Raw genomic sequence first — 26,626 nt, 5'->3', positions numbered from 1 at the left:
ATGAAGGAAGGCTGAAAGAATTGGGTTTGTTTAGTTTGGAAAAGAGAAGACTGAGGCTAGGTCTACACTACCCGCCTGAATCGGCGGGTAGAAATCGACCTCTCAGGGATCGATTTATCGCGTCCCGTCAGGACGCGACAATCGATCCCCGAATCGACGCTCTTACTCCACCAGCGGAGGTGGGAGTAAGCGCCGTCGACAGGAAGCCGCAGAGGTCGATTTTGCCACCGTCCTCACAGCGGGGTAAGTCGGCTGCGATACGTCGAATTCAGCTACGCGTTTAGAGATTAGTTTTTCTTGGAGTCTCATCCAGATATTTCTGGCCATAAATATAATCAGAATCAAAGCCAATGAACTGACAAGAAGGAAATGTTATTAACAAGCAATGGACATTTCTACAGGGCGCATGTGTGTGTTAACATTTGCATGAGCAGGGAGGAGTAAATATGTTTCTTCTTACAGCCACTGACATTAACAATTTGTGACCTGCAGTGTGCAGTTTAAGCATCAACTCATTTTAGAATCAGAGAATTGTAGGGCTGGGAGGGACCTCAAGAAGTCATCTAGTCCACCCTCGCCCCCATGCTGAGGCACGACCAAGTATACCACAGTCCATCAGATTGTGTATCCATGATCAGATTCTTAATTCACAGTCTACTTCTAATTTTGCTGTTTATAACAAATGTTTAAACACAGTTCCATATTCTCATCCTGAACAGCTGCAAGGCATTCTTGAACTTACTTTTTACTTCTTTCCTTTAGATGCAATTTACCTCCTATATCTGAGAAATATGTCATGGATGTTGGTGTAAAGACAGACATTGTGACAGTCAATCCCAGCATTATTACTGAAAGGTCAATTCATTTATTTTTTTAACCCCTTTAGACTTTCCTCCTGTCTTCGCAAAACAGACAAACAGAAGTGTCACAGAAAATCTGGCTGCAGTTAGACTAAAGGATGGATCGTGTAATATGCTGAGCAGGCTGGCCCCAAGCCACCAAAGCACATAAAAGCACATGCTTAAGTCCCACTGAAATCAGCAGCATGTGCTTAAAGTTAAGCAGGGCCTTGTGTGTTCCCATTGAATCAACATGCATAATGTTAATCGCATGCTTAAGTGCTTGCAGGACTGGGGCCATAGAGCTACATCCCACTTGCCTCACTCAAGAAGTCCATTCAGTGTGTCTCCTTGCATGAGTAAGATGAATGGGATTTGGCCCCAACAGATACAAGCTTCTTTCAAACATTGGTTTCTAACCATCAGAGGAGTGAAGTTCTGGAACAGCCTTCCAAGGGGAGTAGTGGGGGCAAAAGACATATCTGGCTTCAAGACTAAGCTTGATAAGTTTATGGAGGGGATGGTATAATGGGATTAGTCTTTGACTATTAGCGGTGAATATGCCCAATGGCTTGTGATGGGATGTTAGATGGGGTGGGATCTGAGTTACTACAGAGAATTCTTTCCTGGGTGCTGGCTGGTGAGTCTTGCCCACATGCTCAGGGTTTAGCTGATTGCCATATCGGGAAGGAATTTTCCTCCAGGGCAGATTGGCAGAGGCCCTGGGGTTTTTTCGCCTTCCTCTGCAGCGTGGGGCACGGGTCACTTGCTGGAAGATTTTCTGCACCTTGAAGTCTTTAAACCATGTTTTGAGGACTTCAATGGCTCAGACACAGGTTTGCTACAGGAGTGGGTGGGTGAGATTCAGTAGCCTGCGTTGTGCAGGAGGTCAGACTAGATGATCATAATGGTCCCTTCTGACCTTAAAGTCTATGATTACATTTTAGATGTTTCACTAAAATTTCTGCTCTGAGGTGATATTCATTCTTGTATAATCCCCGACACTGATATGTGTTAATATGTATCGAATACAATTAGTAAAAACATTTCAAAATTTAAAGTTTTCCACCTAAATTTTGCTGGAAAAAATAAGGGATGAAATTTTTGTGGAAATTTTGACTCATTTTTTGACCACTAGTCAAAGGATTTACTGGTTGGGAAAGGTGAAATATATTCATGATTTTCTCTCTCCCCCTCTCCCTTTTTTATTACCAAAACTTTTTAATGACAAATTTCCTACCAGCCACAGAGCTAAATACATTTTCCGTTTGTCCCTGAAAGATCATTTCAAAAATTTTTTGCAAGCAGCTCTATTTATTAAGATCAGGGGTGTTTCATTGTGTCGGGGAATCTTTATGGAAAGCTTCTTGTTTGTTAGTTTAATTCATATTGAACCTCACAGCCTGATAATCACTTGTATCCTTTTATCTTTAGATTCCATAAGCTGGAGAAATGGAGGAAACCTTTCTATGATGTGCTACAGGTTTATGAAAATGCATCGGTGCTGCTGCCTGCTTTCTACAACACCCGCAACACGGATGTCTCTATCCGGGTCAAATACGTCCTGGACGATTTTGAATCTCAGCAAGCCGTCTACTATTTCCACCCTCAGTATCTCATCAACGTCTCGCGCTACTGGCTCGGTCAAGGGGTGCGTGCCAAGCGGATTAGCACGGGATTGATTCTGGTGACTGCTGCCCTGGAGCTCTGTGAAGAGGTCCACCTTTTTGGCTTTTGGGCTTTCCCCATGAACCCCTCAGGGATTTTTATAACTCACCATTACTACGACAATGTCAAACCTCGCCCTGGCTTCCACGCAATGCCCTCAGAAATCTTCAACTTCCTCCACATGCACAGCAAGGGGATTCTGCGGGTTCATACCGGGACTTGCAGCTGCTGTTGATGATGAGGATGATGATTTTTCCTCCGATGTAAAAGTGCAACAGGAACTCAGTGTCTATGTTTAGTGTAGAAGAGTTTTATTACATCCTGAGATTATGCAATAATTGTTCAATATCGATTTCTCAAAGCATTGCATCCCATAGACACTGAGATTCCAGCATCCTTCCTGCTAGATGGGGTAGGGTTATGTGATTTGGGTGAAGTGAAACTCATCCATCACAGGCTATGCACTGCCCTGGAAATCAGATCTAGAAGCACATTTCCAATAGGTTTTAGAGATATACAAAGCACATTAGTGTAGCTATCATTTCACTTTCAGGAAAAGCACCAAACTGAACCCATTGGGGAAAGCGAATTTTAGCATATACTGCAGGGCATTAGAATGGTGTTTTGACTCATAGACAACTGCGGACATTGTTGATTTTATTGAAACTGCTGTTCTCTTGCATTAGGGTTTTAAAAACAAATTCTTTAAGCATTATTGTAGTTGTAAGGGGAGAGGTATAAGCTGTGGTCTTTATTGTGTAATGACCCATAGCATTGATGAAACATGTCTGTGTAATATCTCATGGTGAGGTTAGCTCATTTGTGAGAAGCCAGGTAGGACAGAACAGGTGGTTAAACTGCAATTCCCAGCAAAATGTAACTGCATCAATCTTATCTCACAGCTTCCTCTTCTTTGTTTTCCCACATACCTCCTTGTGTCTTACACGCCTCCCTCCCTTCCCCAAACACGTTTTCTTCCTGCAGTCACCAGCTCTGGACTTCTGACTATTTCTTAGCAAAGTAATATGTTGGCCCCATAGAATTCTGCCTGGGCATGTGAACAGTTCTCTTGAAGCCCATGAGACTATTCTACATGAGGTTTGCAGAACTGATTTTTGGGTTCATATGGCACCGACCGTAGGAGACGACAAGGCTCTTCTTGCAGATTATTTTTTCCAGATGATTTTGATGAAGCACCAGAATGATGAGGTGCTTCCCCCAGTGGGAAAGCTTTCTAGTTATTCAATATTTACAGCAGCTTTTGGAAAGTAAATGCTGATGGCTGGAGGGCTGGGAGGAGATAGAAATGAAGTTAAACAATGGAGACACTTCTCATAGGTCACGTGTGTTTAATTTAAAGTTATACATTTAGAGACCTTAAGTGTATTTATTAGACATTGTCTTCATGGGGACACTGTTGTGAGTGTTATCCCATCTTAGCGCTAACCTACACTTAAAAGTTTTACCATCATAACTATGTCAGTGAGGTCAGAGGGATGTTTTTGCTCACTTAGTTATCCTGGTAAAAGCCCTACGGGGAGCTGCAATTTTATAAAAGGTGCTTTATACTGGTATAGCTTATTTCAGTTCCTGTACAGGAATCAGCTATCCTGGTATAAGCACTTCCATAGCGTTATAGGTGTGTCCACTCTAGGAGCTTTTCCTGTTTAAACTATGCTGCCATAATTCAAGTGGCAAATCTTTGAAGTACAGACAAGCCCTTAATTGAAATGTTTAGCAGCCTCCTAGATAGTATCAGTAATTTGATAAACATGTACAATTTAACCTGGCTCAGTGTTTTCTAGGTCTAAATAATATGGAGGGTGGATCCTGGGACCTGGCCTTCTCCCCTAGATTATCAAGATTTGTAAAATGAGTAGTTTAATATTTCCACAGGTATCTTATATTTGCAATATTTGTCTCCGTATTAAACTAGCCACATCTCTTCTGGCCTATATGGGAGATGCCATTTTGGCAGTAGATTAGAAAGCACTTAACCACTGAAAAATAAAGGTGTGATTAAAGAGAGGTTAAAAGGCATAGCAGAGAGAGAACCCTTCCGTTTATTGTTACCAGTTCTGCTGAGGTCTAATTCTTGATCTGTTGATGCCAAGTTAGTTTCATACATTGAACTTCATGGAATTTGTCTAGTTTGGGGGACAGATTAATTTAGTTCCCAGGACTTACTTTAATGGCCTGTAGCAGAGAGCTAATCCCGCACATCCAGAGTTCTTAATGACTTCAGGATATTCTGATTCCTCATCCCTATTAGGGGTTAGGGTGGCCAGACAGCAAATGTGAAAAATCGGGATGGGGGAGAGGGGGTGGGTAATAGGCGCCTATATAAGACAAAGCCCCAAATATCGGGACTGTCCCTATAAAATCGGGACATCTGGTCACCCTATTAGGGGTAGGCCAAGGATGTGGAAGTTGGATCCAGACAAGGATTATGTAGCCATCTTTTTCAGAAACCAAATTGGCCAAATCTGACAAGCTCTCTCCCTTCCCTGGCCTAGTCCAACACTATTTCCTTCCCTTCTTCCTTCCCTCCCTTTTTCTGACCCTGAGATCTTTCTTCCGCTGTTTGGATTTAATCCATCAAACCTTTCTCTCCCTAGCTGTTTAAAATATTTCTATCAATTTAGTATCTAACCCTTCTTACCTCCTTTCATTCCAGTCTCCCTTTCTAAAGGCCCATTTGAAGTCAAACATAAACTTATTGATTCTAGTAGTAGCAGCCTGAATTCTCTATCTCCATTGACAACTGCACTCTCCTTCCTATTTTCCAGGCCCACAACCTTGGTGTTATCTTAGACTCTTCTCTCTATATATATCCAGTCTCTCGCCAAATTGTCTAAATTCAGCTTGCTGAATATCAATAATATCGGCTCTTTCTCCAACCCCACCATTAATAACTTACTTACTGGTTCTCTCTCACTTTTATGACTGGAACTTGTTCCCATCTAGTCTCCCTGCTTCTCACCTCTCCTTTCCAGTCTTCTTTCTGTTTCCCCGTTCTGTCACATCAGTCCTCTCCTTAAGACCCTCCATTAGTTCCCTGTCTCTTACTATGTCAAAATCAGTCCTCTACACAGCTCTGTGTGATCTCGCTCCACCTATAGCTCACATCTCTTCTTTCATTTCTCTCCCTCCCCCATCCTCTGCCCATGCACTTCCCAAACTTTTCCCATGGCTTCCTACATCTTTGTAACTCTCTCACCTTCATACCCTATTCACCTGAGACACTCTTGCTGTCCTCTCTTTCTTCCTTCAACCTCACCACTTCAAACAATACACTTTCTCATCTTCCTCACTTGAATTGTTGCCCACTGTCTTGTCTTATTTAGATTTGAAGCCCTAGGTCAGGAAACATGCCTTAATAGGCATGTAAAGAGCTGTGTACCTTAATGGGGCTACAGGAGGATCTGATATAAGGTTTTGGCTAGGGTTTGAGTCCGAATCAGGGGCCTAGGGTTTTTAGTTTACAATGTAGAGACCTCAGAAGCTGTTCTTGCAAGAACTTTGACTCTCTCCTTTGAAATTTGGTTTTAGAGCTCCTTCCCATCCCTACGTCTATCAAAATTGCTTCCATTATAAACAAAACATAAAGAAAACAAATCTAAAAGGAAGAGGAGAAGTACAGTTGTCTTCATTCAAAAGTCAGAGTTTCCCAGCAGTGACCAGGATGGTGTTTGGAGATGGTCCCATATCTCCCTTTCCTTAGAACAGGAAATACTGTGATATTTAAGATTCTGCAGCCTGTTGACTATGTAACACCCATCACTGTAATTGATTATAGCATTTCAGAGCTCCTAGGGGAAATCTCACCGGGGAAAATACCAAGTGAAACAGAAGAGATGCCCATGCTCCAGGGTCCTGTAGTTTTGTTGTCATGCTGTAGGCATTGAAGGTATATTACATTTGAGCAAGCATTGATTTGTATTTAACGGACATAAAATACTAAGCACACAATATATGAGCTGATGAATGTCTGAGTGCATGGAATGTTTTTCCTTGATTTAATATGCAAAAGAGGGCTGCATCTTTGATATGTTGATTAAACTAATGTATGTATAGGGCCTTGATGGTAAAAGTGCTATATACAGAGCAATGTGGACTAGTGGCTAGGGCATTTGAGTGGGATTAGGAGGTTTGAGTTCTATTCCCGCTGCTGACTTGCTGAGTGACCTTAGACAAGTCATTTTAACTTCTGGGCCCCAGTTTCTCTATCTGTGAAATAGGGATAATAGTGGTCACCTAGGGCTGGTCTACACTTGGGGCGGGGGGGGGGTCGATCTAAGATACGCAACTTCCGCTACGAGAATAGCTTAGTTGTAGTCGACGTATCTTAGATCGACTTACCTCCCATCCTCACGGCGCGGGATCGATGGCCGCAGCTCCCCCGTCGACTCCACTCCCGCCTCTCGCCCTGGTGGAGTTCTGGAGTCGACGGGAAGCGCGTTTAGGGATCGATTACTGTATCGGGGATCGGTGAAGACATACCCCTGCTGTTCACAAAATACCCTGAGAGCCTTGGATGAAAAGTATGATGTAAGAGTCAATATTGTCGTTAGAGTGCGCATAACATTTTTCATTCTTAAAGCGTTCCACAAACACCAACTAGCTTCTCCTCACAACTCCCTGGTGAGGTGGCTAAGTATTAACATCCCCATTTTATGCTTGAGGAAACTGGGACAGAGGTAAATTAGGTGAACTATCACAAGGTGAGTCAGTGTCAAAATTGGGATTAGACCTGGTGCACAGTGCCTTGCCTAGCTCTCTAGACAACATTGCCTTTTGTTATGGGTTAAGTTTTATAATAAGAGTGATCCTGAATCCCTGACTTAGCTTTGACTGGTTCTGCCTGAATATGGACTGAGTGATGGCATCCGCATTTGGCTCAATATGTCTTTGTTGCTCTTTTTGCTACGGTTCCTTTCTTTGCTGAGGAAATGTCTTTGCTTCATTGGTTGACGTGAACAACAGTGACTGAAAGGAGTCTGATGTATTGTGACAGATACTTATAACATGGGAAGACTTGGAAAAGCATCTGTAAGTGGGGAGAAAATGGTGCAAATCTGCCTTTTTATTATAAGAAAGTGTGTCAATTTTTAACACACCTACAGGGTAACAGGCCTTTCCTTTTCTTTGTTTGCTTTACATAACTGATTGACGTACCTCGACCGGGGTGACACTGTAATAGGTGCGGTTTTACTGTCTTTAGAAGTTGATTATGATTCTATAATTACTCTATTTTTTTAACAATTTAAAAATGTATATGCAAGATACTTACACATCTGTACCAAAGGCCCAGTCCTGCAATGTTTATCCAGATGAAATTCCCATGGAAGTAAATGGGAGTTTTGTTTGTGTAGGGACTGCAGAAACAGGCCCCAAACATGTGTAGGAAGCTTTTCATTCTAGTGTACATAGCTGTATAGAATTAGATATATACAGTCATACACAAACTGTGTAGATCTAGAAAAACCTATATAGTATATGATTAGCCTATGAAATAACATGTATGCTATTTCCTGGAGAGTTTATGTTTACCTGCCTGGTATGTTTTGCAGAGTGTTGCTCAAAAGTTAACTTGTGAAAAATGAATGCAGGTTTGAAAAGTAGAAACTTTAGCCCAGTTCTCATCTTGGGCCCCGATTCTGAATTAGGCTCCATAAAGTCAGATGCCTGCATCCCCACAATGACTTCAGTGGGGCTCTGTGCAGTTGCAGGGGTCTAGCTTCATGGAACAGCTTTCAGGATGGGGGTGTGAGACCAGGGAATGCTGTTCCACTCTTTCCAGGATGCAAATAAATATAACGGCGGGAAACAACACTCCTCAGATGCACAATGGTCATTACCTGTAAAATGTTACTGTAGAATGACTTGCACAGTGGTCAGTGCCAGAGTTTATGGCATAGGCACACTGACAGATGCTGCAGCTTAATCAAAAGGAGGAAAAGAAGGATTTTAGGGAGAGCCCCACCATCCTTTCTTAATACCACCATTATCCTGTTCAAGTACTCTTAAGCTTAAGAAAATACCTTCTTGAAATCAGGAAGCTCATTGAATTTGATGGTATTTTGCTTCCCTTCCCCCTCATTCAAACACTGAATGGTAAATGACTGCCTAGGAAGGAGTACAGTGGTGGCAGATGACAGAACAAGAAGCAACAGTCTCAAGTTGCAGTGGGGGAGGTCTAGGTTGGATATTAGGAAACACTATTTCACAAGGAGGGTGGTGAAGCACTGGAATGGGTTACCTAGGGAGGTGGTGGAATCTCCATTTTTAGAGGTTTTTAAGGCCCAGCTCGACAAAGCCCTGGCTGAGATGATTTAGTTGGAGTTGGTCCTGCTTTGAGCAGGGGATTGGATTAGATGACCTCCTGAGGTCTCTTCCAACCCTAATGTTCTATGAAAGGGATCTGGGGGTCATAGTGGACCACAAGCTAAATATGAGTCAACAGTGTAACACTGTTGCAAAAAAAGCAAACCTCATTCTGGGATGTATTAGCAGGAGTGTTGTAAGCAAGACACTAGAAGTATTTTTTCCACTCTACTCTACACTGATTAGGCCTCAACTGGAGCATCCAGTTCTGGGTGCCACATTTCAGGAAAGATGTGGTCAAATTGGAGAAAGTCCAGAGAAGAGAAACAAAAAATGAGTAAAGGTCTAGAAAACATGACCTATGAGGGAAGATTGAAAAAATTGGGTTTGTTTAGTTTGGAGAAGAGAAGACTGAGGGGGGACATGATAACAGTTTTCAAGTTCATAAAAGGTTGTTACAAGGTGGAGGGAGAAGAATTGTTCACTTTAGCCTCTAAGGATAGAACAAGAAGCAATGGGCTTAAATTGCAGCAAGGGAGGTTTAGGTTGGACATTAGGAAAAACTTCCTAACTGTCAGGGTGGTTAAGGACTGGAATAAATTGCCTCGGGAGGTTGTGGAATCTCCATCATTGGAGATTTTTAAGAGCAGGTTAGACAATGATACCCCCCAACCAATTGGCTATCAAAGCCACATGGGGGAAGAATGTAAAGCCAGTAGCCACGACTGTGCTGCAGCGGCTGTATTACTGTGGAATTACATCTCGGAGGCTGTAGTAATAGCTACATAATTGCTGCACATTTTTTTGTTGCGGGGTGAGGGTAGGAGCCATTTCCCCACAGCCTCCTATAGCTTGCTCAGAGTGAGGCTTGGTGGAAGAGAGGAGTGAGTCACCCGAGGTGACTAGAGGAAGTGAGAGAGGGCCACAGAAATCAACATTGTTCCATGAATAATTTACACTGACTGGATGGTTCATTACATCAATAGGAACATTGACACGAGAGTGATCAGGCTTGTTAATGATACAAGTGCTATTGCTGACACAGCAATATTGCAAGCGTTAGATTTTCATACCGTAGTGCAGCCGTCTCTGCTAGAATGGTTTCTTTGCATAAGGAGAAGGGGGTCCTGAATGAGTGGTGCTGGGACAAGTGGCTGGAGGCTTTCCTCCTCCAGTGACCCTTATGAGGTTCTGATATTTGCCCTCAGACCCCTATCTTTACAAAAGGGGGAGCTGCTCTTCTGAATAGTTTGTAGCTAGATCTGGATGTAATTTTTTGACTGAAACTTTTTCCGTAAAAAAAAAAAAATGCAGGTTCAGTGATGCTGAAACCTTTCCTGAATTCGTGTGAATTTCACCAAATTGTTTCGGTTAGAAAGCAAGCCTAAAAAAAAAAATCTGAAAAAATCAAAATGTTGGATTCTGACATTTTCAAAACAAAACATGTTGATGTTTTGGTTCAAAACAATGTTTTGTTTCCAAATTTCCTTCAATTTCCTTTAAGAAAAATCCAAAAACATTTCAAAATGATCCAAGCCAACACATTTGGATTTTGATCCAAAACTAATATTTTTTCCGATTTTTTTTTTTTGGAATTGCTACTGAACCGAACGATCTGTTATTCACCCAGCTCTATTATGAGCCCTGCAGAAGTCCCGTCTCTATCTGGTTTACATCTCAGGGGGCAGAGAACTCTTTGCTTTTTAACTAGTGAGCAAAAATCCCACTGTTGCAAAATCCCGCAGTCTCTTTACCCAGGCAAAGAGGCATATTGCAGTATTCTCCTTGGAATTTTGGAGTCAAGGGGGTTTTTGTCTGATTTACAAACAACGCTCCAGTCCTCAGCAGGTACTCAGCATGCTGAAGACTTGATCCAAAGCCAATTGAAGCTATTAGAAAGATTTTCATTGACTTCAGTGTGGTTTGGATCAAACCCCAAAGGTTCAGAGGATTGGGCCCTGAGTGTGAACTGCAGGATCAGCCCTTTGTTTGTCAGTGAGTTGTTTTAATAGAAAATGAGATTTTTATAAATTGTAGATACTGTGCAGTAGCAATATCGTGTTTTAAATTGTGTATGTGTGTAAACAGGAACAAAATCCTATCTGGAGGCAAAAATGTTGTGTCTCTCCCTGCTCCCCCACTCCCCACTGATATCTGCACTTTCATGGTTATATCTGAGAAGTGTTACATTTTAAATCATCTATGCAAAGCGTTTAACTGAAGCAACGTAAATTGCCATACAAAATTACAGGGGCTTCAGTTATTAATGAGACTTTCATACACAACACGCCTTTAGAAAAGGGATAGTTCTGTGCTGTCTTTAAATAGCTGTGTGGCGTTCCTTGGTGATATTAACTATTCAGGATGACAACCCAATCCCGCTCTGTTTGAGGTCATTATGAGTTTTGCCATTGGCTTCAATGGGAGAATGACAGGTCTCAAGGCTTGTAAATCAAAGTTTCAGGCAAACTGATAACTGGTATCACTGGGAAAAAACCCTATCACACTGTGGTCCTTTTAATATAGGTGAAGCCATGGGGTATTAGTGTGTCATTTGCATGGTATTAAAAAATCAACAGTAACTGTTCTTAGGAAAGTGCTTTTCAATAACCCTGGAAGAAATCCAAATGTCCACTAATGTTAACGTTTAGGGGCCAGATACTGCAAACCTTGTGAACCTCAAACTGAGTGTTTGGGGTAAAAAAGAATGCAGGAATATGTCTTACTGGGAGACTAGAGGAAGAACAAAACTGGCTTGAAAGCATACAGGGTTGGAAGCTTGTAAATAAATAATCATGCTATTGACATGTCTGAGTTTCCCTTTAGAAAGCCATAAATGTTCTCGATGTTTGAGCTTTAGGTGAGTTGATGTGCATTATTCTTAATAACACCAGTCACTGTAATAGGTGTCAGCATGCAGAATGGTTACAAATTAGTATTAGTGTTACTAATTTGTGCAAGGAAAGTAGACAATATGTTGGATATATCTTGATACTTGTATCCTGTTGAACTGCACTAAGATGGACAAGGAACTGAAGTGTCTCCACTAGTCGATACAACTTGTATGTACCATGGTTAATGCCAACATTAATGGTTAGAAGCAAGTAGGTCTGAACTCATCCCTGTCCTGTTACACAATCCTGTGTTATGAGATGTGATACACACTTCTGTACATGTAACTACAGGGCCTATTACTTTAGTGATGAAGAAATCCGCTTGCTACTATACCTAGAACAGGAGATAGTGATTTGCTGCTTCTTTCCTGAGTCCTCCTTATTGTAAACCACAAGGTCTCTTACCAGACATCAGTGTTCAGCAAATGTAAATTGTACTGTATTCAAAAGAGGCCTTCACAAAGGAGAAAAAAAGAGGGAAAATGCTGGTTAAATGTCCTCCATTTTCATCTGATGGAAACAAATGCTCCAATGCACTGGTGCAAACGTCTGTGTCTTCATGCTGATGGAACTCGGGCTATTACTAAAATAAACGTTGTTTTGTTTTTTGTCAATTTTAAGTGGGGGGGAAAAATCCAAACGGAGTCTCCTTAGTTTCATGCCGGTTTGTTAATGATCTCATGTTCAGTGACTCACGGTTAACTGAAATCTTCCACCTTGTAATTTTTGCGTATTGTTTTTGTAGCTGTATTATGGGCGTGATAGAAAACCTATCAATTGATGTAAGCCATAACTAAACGAGTAATCAGGGTATTTTTTGGGTCTGTGTCACTGTGTTTGAAAGACAATTTAACTATCAAATAAACCAGTCTAACAGTTTCATTTGAAAAGCAAACTTTGCTCCACTTCTTTTTGTGCTTCCATACTAATTTGTGTCTCTTACAGTTCCTTGTCTCTGAACACAGAGGGCCAGAACCTCAGCTGGCATAAACCGGCTTGTAAATGGAGAGTGAAGTCAATGCAGCTATGTTAATTTGCACCATCTGAGGATCCAACTCCATAATGATTGTACTGTGAATGTTAAATCCTGCAGTATTAAACAGCCGTCTTTTAATGCTCTGATCTGCATTCCACTCCTATCTATGCATCTCTAATGAATTTGTCTCCATGTATCTAGGCTCCTTCCACCAAATTATGAGCAATATCATTTCTGCCTGCAAAAGGACCACACTCGCAACTGCTCTCTTGTTTTAGACAATTTCCTAGGTGCAATTCATTCTTGGTGGCTCCTCTGTTGTAAGAGAAACTTTCTCAGGATGTTCTGCAGCTGCTGTTAATGAGGGTAACTTTGCAAAGATAAAATAAAATTATTAGTCTCTAAGGTGCCACAAGGACTCCTCATTGTTTTTGCTGATACAGACTAATATGGCTACCACTCTGAAACCTTTGCAAAGAGGAATCTTGCATCATACTGCAAAAGTAGCAAAACTTGGTGTACAGATACTATAGTGGTGCACCTATATAGTCAGGGCCGGCTCTAACTTTTTTGCTGCCCCAAGCAGCAAAAAAAAACGCCGCCCCGCCGAGCCCCTCCCCCACGGAATGCCGCGCCGCGCTGCCCCCCGCCACCCCAAGATTGGCCGCCCCTTACCAGGTGCCGCCCCGAGCATGTGCTTGGTTGCCTGGTGCCTGCAGCCGGCCCTGTATATAGTGAATCTATATCGGCAGAAGGCTTGGCCTCATTCTGATCCTTGAAGGTGGGAATTATTAACCAAGGCCTTTCACCTGAGAGCGCCCACCCCTGCGGTCAGTAAGGGCTTGTCTACATTACCCACCAGATTGGCGGGCAGTGATCGGTCCAGCAGGGGTCAATTTATCGCATCTAGTATAGACATGATAAATCGACCACTGAGCGCTCTCCTGTCGACTCCGGTACTCCACCAGAATGAGAAGCGCAAGCAGAGTTGACAGGAGAGCACCCGCTGTTGACTTACTGCGATGAAGACACTGCAGTAAGTAGATCTAAGTATAGGGCCGGCTCCAGGCACCAGCCGAGCAAGCTGGTGCTTGGTGCGGCAGATTGAACGAGGCGGCATTCTACCCAATCCTAGGGCGGCACGGCCGCTTTTTTTTTTTTTGTTCCGCTTTGGCCACCCTGTAGGGGGCGGCAGTGCAGAGGACGGGAGCGCCCTGCAGCAAGCCCGGCAGGGCAGTCCTCGTCCTTCCCTCCCCGCTGACTGGAGCGGAGCCCTCCTGGCAGGCATCAGGCTGCAGGCAGCGCGGCGCAGTGGGAGGGGCCGTGTGGAAGCACCCCGCTGTAGCCCTGGGCGCCCCCCTTCTCTCTCTCTCCCGCCCGCTCCCTCCTCCTCCCCCCGCTAGCCGGTCCCCCTGCATAGAATCATAGAATATCAGGGTTGGAAGGGACCTCAGGAGGTCATCTAGTCCAACCCCTTGCTCAAAGCAGGACCAATTCCCAACTAAATCATCCCAGCCAGGGCTTTGTCAAGCCGGGCCTTAAAAACCTCCAAGGAAGGAGACTCCACCACCTCCCTAGGTAACACATTCCAGTGCTTCACCACCCTCCTAGTGAAATAGTGTTTCCTAATATCCAACCTAGACCTCCCCCACTGCAACTTGAGACCATTACTCCTTGTTCTGTCATCTGCCACCACTGAGAACAGCCGAGCTCCATCCTCTTTGGAACCCCCCTTCAGGTAGCTGAAGGCTGCTATCAAATCCCCCCTCATTCTTCTCTTCTGGAGACTAAACAATCCCAGTTCCCTCAGCCTCTCCTCATAAGTCATGTGCTCCAGACCCCTAATCATTTTTGTTGCCCTCCGCTGGACTCTTTCCAATTTTTCCACATCCTTCTTGTAGTGTGTGGCCCAAAACTGGACACAGTACTCCAGATGAAGCCTCACCAATGTCGAATAAAGGGGAACGATCACGTTCCTTGATCTGCTGGCAATGCCCCTACTTATACAGCCCAAAATGCCATTAGCCTTCTTGGCAACAAGGGCACACTGTTGACTCATATCCAGCGTCTCGTCCACTGTGACCCCTAGGTCCTTTTCTGCAGAACTGCTACCTAGCCATTCGGTTCCTAGCCTGTAGCAGTGCATAGGATTCTTCTGTCCTAAGTGCAGGACTCTGCACTTGTCCTTGTTGAACCTCATCAGGTTTTTTTTGGCCCAATCCTCTAATTTGTCTAGGTCCCTCTGTATCCGATCCCTACCCTCTAGTGCACCTGCGCTCTGGCCACGCCACAGGTTTTTGTTTTTTCGTTCTGGCCACCCTTTTTTTTTTTTTGCTTGGGGCAGCCAAAAAGCCAGAGCCGGCCCTATCTAAGTATGTCGACTTAGCTATGCTATTCACGTAGCTGAAGTTGTGTATCTTAGTTTAACCCCGCGCTATAGTGTAGACAAGCCCTAAGAGTTCTAGCCTGGAAACAGTCAGTCTCCGCCTCTCTCTCTCTGCAGTGGTAATACTCCCATCACTGCTGTTTCTAGGCATCATCTTGTTCAAGCCAGTTTGTTTACGTTAAGCCAAACAACTCCAGCAGGTTCTATTTCTGTTATCTGTACTGAAAAGTCTAAAAGTCCCATCACACTTAGGAGTGTGATCAGTGATCAGCAGTGAAATGGTTAACAACGGTTGGCTTGTTTAAAAGGATTCTAATCAGGTTGAAAAGAGATGACCCTAAAGCGATGAACAGGGGAAGCTTACGCATCTCTAGATGCTACTGATTCATTCTGTCTGGCTGCAGATTTACAAGCCACAGTGCATCAGTTTACATGATCTTTTCAGAACCAAAAGAATTAAAACACCAGTTTTCAAGAATTTGTGAGAATACAAAAAAAAAAAAAATAACAGGAAGCCCCTAATTTTTCTGGAAGTCAGAGATTTTCCATGCCGATGGGTTACTATTGCTCCAGGTTACAAGCAGCTGAAACTAGGGACTGGTAATAGAAATGCTGCCCTCTCAGTGTTAACTAACTGCTCCATTCTGAAGAAGATTGAAATTGCTTTGGAGACATAGCATTAAAATGAATACTGGAGGGAATCAGTGCTCATTCTTGCTGACATTAAAACTGATGGGTGCGCTTCCTTCCTACAGCTGCTTGTGATTATCGTTAGTGATTAGTCAATCAAGAAGAGGAAACATGTGGAGAGGGAAAGAACGAGTAGACAAACTTACTCTGTATGATATAATTGCAGTCTATCAGGTTGCAGATCGCTCAGCTAAGCAAGCAATCAAGAAATGGTTCATTTCCTTAATGTCGCAGTGTCACCCTCCATAGCAGTGCATGCAATCCTTCGTCTCCATCAATGGGTAGTGAAATTATTGCCTCAACTGATGGATTCAGGTCAGAATCTTCTCCCACCAGCTTGGACCAGGTGACTCTGCCCACCACCAGCCCCATTGGAAGCAGCCGGGGAGCCTGAGTATCCTTCAGGGGGCCAGGTCCCTGATCCTCCAGCCATTGCCTCCCGTCTCCCCCAGTGGGGACACAGCAGGGGTGGGGAATGGGAAACTGTTTACTTTGGGAAAAAATTGTAAATGAGAGATTTTCTAAATGTGAGAGTGAGGCTATGGCTCCTCCCCGAGCCCCTTCGACCAGCATAGAAATGCCCACCAGGAACAGAGCTCCCAAAAGCCTATGCTGCCCTTACAGAGCCTTAGCCCTGCTCCTCTAGCCTTAGCTTCCATTTCCTGGTTAGAGGGCATTTTACAGTGGTAACTTTCCCCCACTGCTCACTAGTAAGTAGCATCTCCCTTCCTTTCTCCCTTCCCCACAACGCAGATAAGGGCAGTAGGGGGTGTCATGACAAGACAGACATCTTATTTCAAGGGAATCATAGAATCATAGAATATCAGGGTTGGAAGGGACCTCAGGAGGTCATCTAGTCCAACCCCCTGCTCAAAGCAGGACCAATCCCCAACTAAATCATCCCAGCCAGGGCTTTGTCAAGCCTGACCTTTAAAACCTCTAAGGAAGGAGATTCCACCACCTCCCTAGGTAACCCATTCCAGTGCTTCACCACCCTCCTAGTGAAAAAGTTTTTCCTAATATCCAACCTAAACCTCCCCCACTGCAACTTGAGACCATTACTCCTTGTTCTGTCATCAGGTATCACTGAGAACAGTCTAGATCCATCCATCAGAATGGATGTCTGATGTCAGACACACCCCTTTTCTTGGCCTCAGCTCTGACTAGTATTATTATTGTTGTTATGCCACCATGCTCTCAGCACACCCATCACTGCTCCAGCCAGGAACAGACTGCAGCCCACAACAGAATTTAACACCAATTGCTGTGAAGAACCATCATCCTACTTCGCTGAAAAGATCAGGAAAGCGTCACAAACAGCCTGGATCCGATCTGGATATACCCACCAACCAAGAGCCCCTCTGCATCCCCAGAATTCAGTACAGTCACTCATCAAGACGTATTGGACACTCTACAGGAGTCTTGGCCCAAGACCTCTGGATCCAACCTATCTATGCCCTTCCCAGTTTGTGAAAGAGAGTCATGAACAACTGATGCCACTCCTGCCTCATTCAATGGCTAGGGGAGACTGTCCCATCCTGGTGGATGATGACTTGGCCTCAATTATACAAAACTTTGTCAACTCCCCTGTCCTCCCAGACTGCAGCAATGGATATACCTGGGCATGAACCCGCAGCCCTTAAGAAACTCCAACTATTAGAAAACACTGCAGTGTGTCTCCTAAGCAACATGGGCTACCATGAGCACATCAGACCTGTCCTCCTTTCTCTACACTGGCTTCCCCTAGAATATGTAGTCAAGTTCAAGGTCTCTATCTTTATCTTAAAGGAGCTCCATTGCCTAGGCCCTGCATATCTAAAAGACCACCTAGAGCTCCAGGATGAAGACTGTGGTCAACACCTCCACTCTTCAGGCACAATGGAACTTCCTACCATCAGGGTAAAGCTCGTCTGTGCAGACACAAAGCTTTCCCGAGGGCTGGTCCTACACTGTAGAACAAACTTCCTCAGGAACTAAGGACCATCGCAAACTTCACCACCTTTTGCTCCACGTGCAAAGCGTACTTCTTTGACCTGCTTTCTCAAACATAAAGCCATAAAAGCATGTACATTAAAAAGCAAACAAACCTCACAACCAAATCCCTGCCCAAAACAAAACATTCCTCTGCACACCCACTTCTCCCCGTGGGAAGGCTGAGGGAGAGAACAAACAACACATGACAGATGTTAGTCATATTGCTTAATGCACTACTGGAAGGCGCTCAGATACATAACGACTGGGAGTGGTAAAGAACCTATCTAGAACAGACCACAACAGAACATGAAACACGGGCATTCCCATTTGTTTATATGCAGATAATCCTATGAAAACATAATTGGCATCACCAGAGGTCAAGGGGAAGATTGCCATGGGACAATGAGACGAACCGGGAGGCAAGGGGATAATTACCTTTCTCTATCAACTTATTTTAGATATTCCTAGAATACCCTTCACTGTAGTATCTGAGTACTAGTAATGGGGCTGAAATAAAGAATACAAGAGAGGGTTGTCATGGGGAGAATTGTCTTGCATTCATTTTGTTGTATTATGTAGAATCAATATCAAATTAAAGTTTGGTTAAAGAAATATGATTTGTAAAGAAAGGCCCTAACTAGCCAGCAAAAGAAAGGCCTTGAGTGTAATGGGTTGTAGGGCTAGAAGGAATGAAGTAGGAAGGATGTCTGGTTCAAAGAATAACTAATGAAATAAGGGGAAGTTTCTAAAAAGGAGGCCTCCTGACTGATAGGGGTGACGGCAGATGGTTTAAAATAAGACAAACAGAATCTGTTTTCATAGATTCATAGATTCTAGGACTGGAAGGGACCTCGAGAGGTCATTGAGTCCAGTCCCCTGACCTCATGGCAGGACCAAATACTGTCTAGACCATCCCCAATAGATATTTATCTAACACTAAGCGCCAACAGATTTTCCTACCTACATAGCAGTGTTATCTCAAAAATTAGGGCTTATGGGAACCCATGTGCAATGGAAGAACTGTTCGTTATCAAGAGGGAGGGAAGAGATAGGGAGGAAAGGCCTTGGGGAGAAAGGTGATTGTAAATCTTATCTGGATTAAGACTGGAAATAAGGGTGAACTGTCTCAGAGTGGATTTTATCTGACATCACTAACTGGCAATGACATCACTTCTCTGTTAAAAGGTATCAAAAAGTACACTCTTAAAGGGTTCATTGCTAATACTTGCCTGACTGCATTGGAGCCGACCAATATGGGTCTAAGCAGCCCTTGGTTTAGCCCACTGGTAAGTATCTTGATCAAATGCTTATCAATGTTTTGTTACTGTTTGGTTGTAGTAAATTGCTTATTATGTAGCCTTTTTAGGCATGTTTTGAACAATTGTATAAATACCATTTGGCCTCTGGATATAATAAAGAAATTTATTGTTAAATTAGTGTTGTAATAATATCCTTCATAAATAATAATAATTCCAACAATTGATTTGGTGTCACAATGACTTCATTATTGTATTGCATGGCTTATAATCGTGAGAGTGAGACCCCCTTGTGCTAGGCCCTGGACAAACACATAGTAAGAGCAAGCCCCTGCTTACAAGCTAAAGAGGCAAACAAAGGCTAGGAGGGGAAGCAGTCTCAGAGAGGGAAAGTGACTTGCCCAAGGTCACATAGCAGGTCAGTTGCAGAGCTGGGACTAGAACCCAAGACTCTTGGGTGCCTGCAAGATACCCCATCCACTGGATCAAACTGCCTCTTATGGTATTGGTGATATTTCATACTTGAAAACCTCCTAGCTGTCTGTTGCTTACTCTAAAATGTTTTTTTCTCTTAATGTAATGTAGTATGTCCATCACAGATCTGTGAGTGGTTGTCATGTGCACAGGTGTGAAAGATATACCATCTTCCCAGTGAACTTGTGAGACTATACCCATGCATGGTTCCTCTTTCTGAAGACAGCAGCATAAGATTGTGTCAAGCTTTGGGCATCAAATTCAGTGAACGGCATCAGGGGTATAAATATTTAAGGTTTTTTTTATTATTTTATTTTATTGTTACAATTTATTTGTTTGTGGCAGTGGCCAGCAATGGGCTAAGCACTCTACAAGAAGAGAAAGTTCATGTTGCGAGGAGCACACAGTCTAAGGACAGACAAATAGATGATGTGATGCTTCCTACATCACATCATCTGGGGTTGGGAAACATCTCACTACCACCTGCCAGGGGGTCAGTTCCCTGACCATCCCAGCCACAGGCTACACCTTAGAGCGCAGCTCCACTTACCACACGGCACTGAGATATGTTTATAAACAAAAGAGGTATAAGTTTATTTAACAAAGAATAGAGATTTGTATGTTAACAAACATCAATAATGGAAACAAAGGGCTACAGATAAAATCATAACACTCATTACAAAGCCTAAACTCGGCTAACAAGATGGTCTCTTGTCAAATAAGCTCCTTCTCACAGCATTTTCAACAAAGATGGCTGAGAGACTCTTCTTTTATGAGCCCAAGTCTACTGGCAACTGACAGGAGCGTGTGGATCACCTTTTGGTGACCTGCCTTAGCTCACAGCCCTTGAGAACATAATTTTCAGTATGCAGGATATACATATTTTCTGTAGACACATCTCAGTGACAGGGGTGAAAGTAAGTCAGGACACTTACTGGTATGGGGCCGGAGGGGAGGGGGTTTCTGGCCACTGGAAGGGTGGGGCCTTGGGGGGGGAAGGGGTGGGGCTGGGAGGTCAGCCTACCTCAACCAGCCCTTCCAGGCCGCCTGGCCCATGCCACCTGAGGCTCCCATGTTGATTTAAAGAGCCCTGGACCCTTTTAAATCGCCGGCCCCAGGGCAACTGCTCCCTCCCCCACCCTGCCTGTCAGCTGCTGCAGGGTGGGGGTGGGGGGCAAAAGGGGCAGGGACATTAAAGTGCTGCAGGGTCCTTTGCCGTGGCACCACTTTAAGGTTGCTACCCCTTCCTCCCCTCCTTAGGGACCCTCCCAGCAGGGCCGCCGACAGGGGAGGCAAAAGAGACAGGGACATTAAAGCGTTGCCGCCGCAGCCCTTTAATGTGGGCTGGGTATGGGCCGGTGCAGGCTCACTTTCACCCCTGCTCAATGATTATGAGGACTGGTGCGACACAGGCTTTCATTAGAGACCTGACATGACATTCTTTAACAAACTAATATGTAGATACCAGACCTAGGGGATCCCTGTAACTCTTATGCACCCTTATGCCTGCTACCAGCTGGATGGTTGTTTGCAACTTATTTTCACATGATGGTAGTGTCCAATGTATTTTGTACGCCACACATTTTCTTTTCCCTGGTCACTTGTTTCCTCAACACCATTTAAAAAAGCGCCTGCCTTTCTAAAATAGAAGTAGATGAAATTATGAATGGGACATAGAATGTCAACGTTCTTGACCAACATTAATGGATGCAGTCTCACAACAGCCGTGTGAGGCTAGTAAGCATTATGATCAATGTAATAAGCAGCTTTGACTGCTGTTTATTATGTTAATCATAACTGTTTCATTCTTACCTTAGGGGGAGGGATAGCTCAGTGGATTGAGCATTGGCCTACTAAACCCAGGGTTGTGAGTTCAGTCCTTGAGGGGGGGGCCATTTAGGGATCTGGGGCAAAAACCTGTCTGGGGATTAGCCCTGCTTTGAGCAGGGGGTTGGACTAGATGACCTTCTAACCCTGATATTCTATGATTCTACCTTGTTCTCCCTCAGTTGTTTATTGTCTGTTTTACAGCTTCTCTACATGGGGACACTCAGAAAAGTTAATCCAAATTAACTAAAGGTGGGAATTTAAAGTGGATCACTTAAACTGCACTAAAGCCCCTTGCAGAGCCTGTTAGTCAGAATTAATTCAGTTCAGCTTGATTTAGGCCTGGTCTACAGAGTGCAGCAATGGGCCATATGGGATTGTGACTTCTAAAGTGCACTAATTGGTCCATGTAGACCTTGCTGGTGCACCCTAAAAGTTCCCTAGCGCACTTTAATGTAATACTCTTTGAAATGGGACTATGTTAAAGTGCATGATGTAACTTTTAGTATGCACCAGCGGGATCTATATGGACCAATTAGTGTTTACCTGTGAATTTTCCCTCAAGGACTTTCCATGTCAGACAGTCTGACCCTTTCTCAGTGGACTGCATTAGGACCAGAATTGGTTTCTGCTATTGCATGCTTGTTAAGTAGTTTGAAAGGGAAGAAGGTATTCTTCCAGGAAATCCCTAAATTAAATGTCAAGGCTCAGCTGCAAATGGTTTGATATTTAAACTTGTATATAGTTTGTATTTTTTCACTTTGGAAGCTGTCGTTCTGCAGAGGTCTTCCCGAGGGGTGGTTCTAAACCCACACTCAAAGATCTGGTCTGCCCCCAGTTGCAATGAAGGCAGGGAATGTGACACTGTGAAGACTTTCTGCCATGGGAGGCGCCTAGAATGAAAATCCACGGGTAAGACAAGAATTTTCCCTGTTTCTACTACACCTGATGCCACTAAGAAATAGCTTTGCTTTTTTTAGAATAGCCAGTGATGGAAAGTATTGATGATGACACTGCTCTTGCTGTGAACTTGCATTACAAACCATATGGGGTTCACTGAAATGTCCAACAACTTGACAAAGATTTGTACTGGGCCTCAGAGCTGGTAACTAACTCATAAAACCATGAGGCTGTTGTCAGTGCCTTGGCATGTCTTAAGGAAAAACAACATGCTCTAGTCTAGGGGTCGGCAATGTTTGGCCTGCGGTTCGCCAGGGTAAGCACCCTGGCGGGCTGGGCCAGTTTATTTACCTGCTGACGCGGCAGGTTTGGGCGATCCGGTTCACCGTCCTGGGCCAATGGGGGCGGCGGGAAGCGGCGCGGGCGAGGGATGTGCTGGCTGCGGCTGCCCGCTGCCCCCATTGGCCCGGGACGGCAAACCACGGCCAGTGGGGGCTGCGATCGCCCGAACCTGCCGCATCAGCAGGTAAATAAACTGGCCTGGCCCGCCAGGGTGCTTACCCTGCTGAGCCGCATGCCGAACATTGCCGACCCCTGCTCCAGTCTGACGGACACTGTATGGTACTAAGGCAAGACATTTAGAGCAGCTTGACTCTAGCCCACGATTTCATCAAATGGAAGGGGGCAGGCAGACGGTGAAATAAAAACATTCATTTGAAGCTGCAGGCAGATGCTTTTTGGTTTGAAGCTGGCTCACTTATCCCAGTCAGAGGCTCTGCGAAAAGAAGGCATGACTTTTTCATATTTTCGTGAATTTTACTGCAAATCCAGCAGGGGATGCAGAAACTGCAAGTGTTTTTTTTTCTCCAAGAAGCTAACAAAAAGTGAATGGAAACAAGATAGATACACTTTCCAATTTATATTCTCCTTCCACAAAATACATGTAAAGGTGATCCACAAAGGAGGAAAAAAGGGATTGGGACATTGTTTTGCTTTTGAAAGACGTATAAATAAGGCCAGAAAAGGTTTATTTTTAAGATTTTCTTCTTCTTGTTATCAATATCAGTAATATCAAGTCTGGCTCAGCAGGAAATTTTGGATCTGGATTATGGGCATAATTATTATGCATTTGTATTACAGTAGAGCATAGAGGCCTCATGGAATGAGTAGAGCCCCTTTTGTGCTAGGCACTGTACACACATGGGGGAAAAAAGCTGTCCCCAGCCCCGCAGAGTTCACAATGTAATTATAAGGGCTTGTCTACAAGGGGACACTCATGACAGGGGTTGTTCGGCATTACAGTAATGCAAATACAAGAAATACGCTCTTGTATCACAGCGGTGGCACAACTTTTGTACTTGGGTAATACGACACAGTCGTCACCATAGTGTAATAGATCCCCACGCCGGGAAAACTACTGCGCGGTGGATCTGGGCACACTATAGACGCTCCTGAGATGGCTGAAACGTGGTTTATTCTTGCAATGAAGATGGGATCAAACCGGGTGTTAACCAGGATTTTCCAAGCTAGGCCAGGGCCTTGATTTACGGGACAGGGCCGCAGTCTGGGTGACTGGGCTCCACCCAGCCTAGCTGGGGCCTGTTGTGCTGGATGGGATTTCGGGGGGCGGGAGCAGGCCCCCGCAGGGCGGCGCTCGGGGGCTACCGAGCCGGGCTGAGGAAGCCGGTGGCCACCCGCGGGGCGCGTCCGGGGAGGTTTGAGGCAGGAGCGCCGGGCTCCGGCTTGTCCCGTCTCCCGCTCCGCCCTTCAGCCCGCCCGGCTCCAGGCCCGGCCCCGCCCCGCCCCGCCCAGCGGCGTCCTTAGCAACTTCCCCAGCCGCTGCCGCCGCCGCCTGGCGGCCAAGTGAGCCCGGACTGGGGCAGCCTCCCGCGCCCCGCAGCCCCCCTCGGACAGGTGTGTTTGTACCCCTCCCTCCGAACAGGTGTGTGACCCCCCCCCTCCCCAGACAGGTGTGTCTGTACCCCTGCCCCCGGACAGGTGTGTGACCCCTTCTCCCCCCGAGACAGGTGTGTCTGTACCNACCCCTGCCCCCGGACAGGTGTGTGACCCCTTCTCCCCCCGAGACAGGTGTGTCTGTACCCCTCCCTCCCCTCCTCAGACAGGTGTGCCTGTACCCCTCCCCCCTGGACAGGCATGTGCCCCCCCCCCTCGGACAGATGTGTCTGTACCCCTGTCCCCAGACAGGTGTGTGACCCCCCCTCCCGGGACAGGTGTGTGTGTGTGCACCCCCTTCTTCCCCCTGAGTCAGGGGTGTCTGTACCCCTATTCTCCTACCCCAGACAGGTGTCTTCATCCTCTCCCCCCCACCGGTACTTCCGCCCCCCCCCCCCCCCCCCCTCCTGACAGGTGTGTGTCCCCCCCCCTCTCTCCAACAGGTGTGTCTGCACCCTCTCCCTGCCAAGTCAGGTGTGCCTACTCCCCCCTGACAGGTGTCTGCACCCTCCCCGAGACAGGTGTGTCTACAACCCCTCACTTCCCCCCACCCTGACAGGTGTATGTGCACAGTCCCTCCCCTTCTTGCTGAGACAGCTATGTGACCCCCCTTCCCTGTAACAGATATTTTTGCCCCCTCCCTCCCCTTCACAAGACAGGTGAGTCTGCATCCCCTTCCCCCACTACAGGTGTGTCTGTAACCCCTCCCCTCCAGCAGGTGTGTTAGCACCCCTCCACTCCCCCAGACAACTGAGTCTTCATCCCCTTCTCCTCCTCCCTTTTCCCCCAGAGATGAGTGTGTCTGCACCCCACCCTCCCCTTCCTCTCCCACCCAAGACAGATGTGTCTACACCCCCTGTCCCGACAACTGTTTCTGTATCCCCTCCCTTCCCCCCCCAAGACAGGTGTGTCTGTATCCCCACTCCTCCCCTTCCCTGCCTAAGACAGGTGCTGTCTGCACCCCATCACCATCCCCCTCAAGACAGGTAGGTCCCCCACCCCGATAGGTCTATCTGCACTCCTCCTTCCACCTCCCCAGCAGGTGTGTTTTTACCCTCTTCCTCACCCCTCCCCATAAAGGTGCCAAGTGTGTCTGCATCCCTTATCCTACTCCCCTGCTCCTCGCCCCCTTACCATGCCACTCAGAGCACCAGGACTGGCAGCCGCGCCGCCCGGCTGGAGCCAGCCATGCCGCCGCGCTGCCCGGCAGGAGCTTGCACCCCGCCGCCCAGAGCGCTGAGCTGAGGCTGCGGGGGAGGGAGGACAGCAGGGGAGGGGCCGGGGGCTAGCCTCCCTGGCTGGGAGCACAAGGGCCAGGCAGGAGGGTCCTATAGGCCGGATGTGGCCCGGGGGCCGCAGTTTGCCCACCTCTGTTTTACAAATACCTTCAAAACAAATATCTTTGTGAATACTTGGTTTGAATGTTGTTCTTGCCATTTCACTAATGCAGGAGAGGTACTGAACCTTCAGGAATTTAATAAGACCCAGCCCCAGTCAAGATTTGTCACCTGTGATCAACTGGACACTGACTGAAAATGCCAACCCAAATGCAGTATTATAACTCCTCTCCTTCAGTGACAGGGATTCTGCATCCCCAGACTGCACAGTGTGCCTTTGAGAACATGAGACCCAGAGACCCCTATCCCAGGCATACTGCACCACGGATACAACCCTCCACAGGTAAGGGTGTGTGATGGAATCAATCCGGTAACTGCTACATGCTCTCATTGCATAACTTTGGTTTATTCTGTGGCTGGGGAAACACAATTTGCAACTGGTAAAGTCTTAAAGTTGTGGTTCTTCCATCAGTGCACATTTGAAACTTCTGAAGTGTACACATACAACAACAAGAAAAGCAGATCCCTTATATTGTAAGCATCCTTCTGTAACTGAAACATCATAACATGTAGGTTAAAAATAAAGTAGAACTACCGCTAACTCTTTTTAATGGACACTGAGTAGTGCATTCATTTACCATGAATTGTGATTGTGCAGGTGCAGATGACAGTTAGCTGCATACATGGCCATTTACGGATGTAAAAATACTTGATCTGTGTATGTAGTCCTGGTGTTTGTATACAATTGCACAACTCTATGTGCACATTTTGAAAATCAGGCCTTATGTGACTTTCCCAAGGGCACACAATATATTAGTGGCAGAGCTGGAAAGGGTACTCAGGAGCAACGTTCCGTGTAAACTGTCTGCATGTGCGGCCAGGCAGCAATCTTGTGTCTACCGCACATGTCACATGTCAGACCTGAGTAAGGAGCAGAGTGGGGAAGGCAGGGGTTCCTGATAGGGGTGGGTGTAGGAGATCACAGGGGGAAAGGAAGGTGCTTCTGTGCATTTAATGACCTGGCAAGAAAGGAGGGCTGTGGGGAAAGAGGCCTTGGTCTGTTGAGTAGCTATAGCAGGCACACAGCCTTCGCTACCTGGCTCACCCTTGTTGCCACTTAAGGGG

The 26,626-nt window shown here is 45.5% G+C and overlaps 1 protein-coding gene across 3 annotated transcripts in view; it reads left to right on the top strand.

Moving 5' to 3' along the window:
• Positions 1-8,665, top strand: part of ST8SIA5 (ST8 alpha-N-acetyl-neuraminide alpha-2,8-sialyltransferase 5) — a 106,838-nt gene extending 98,173 nt beyond the window's left edge. For all 3 annotated transcript variants that reach the window (XM_034774587.1, XM_034774585.1, XM_034774586.1), the window contains 2 exons: positions 763-855; positions 2,274-8,665. In XM_034774587.1, coding sequence (XP_034630478.1) covers positions 763-855; positions 2,274-2,742 — 562 coding nt within the window. In that variant the 3' untranslated portion in view covers positions 2,743-8,665. The remainder of the gene's footprint in view (positions 1-762; positions 856-2,273) is intronic.
• Positions 8,666-26,626: the final 17,961 nt, after the last annotated feature.

The sequence above is a fragment of the Trachemys scripta genome, chromosome 6 (assembly GCF_013100865.1).
Source record: "Trachemys scripta elegans isolate TJP31775 chromosome 6, CAS_Tse_1.0, whole genome shotgun sequence".
In the NCBI taxonomy this organism is placed as follows: domain Eukaryota; kingdom Metazoa; phylum Chordata; order Testudines; family Emydidae; genus Trachemys; species Trachemys scripta.
The sequence above is the reverse complement of the archived record's forward strand: the minus strand, read 5'-3'. Positions and strand labels throughout refer to the sequence as shown.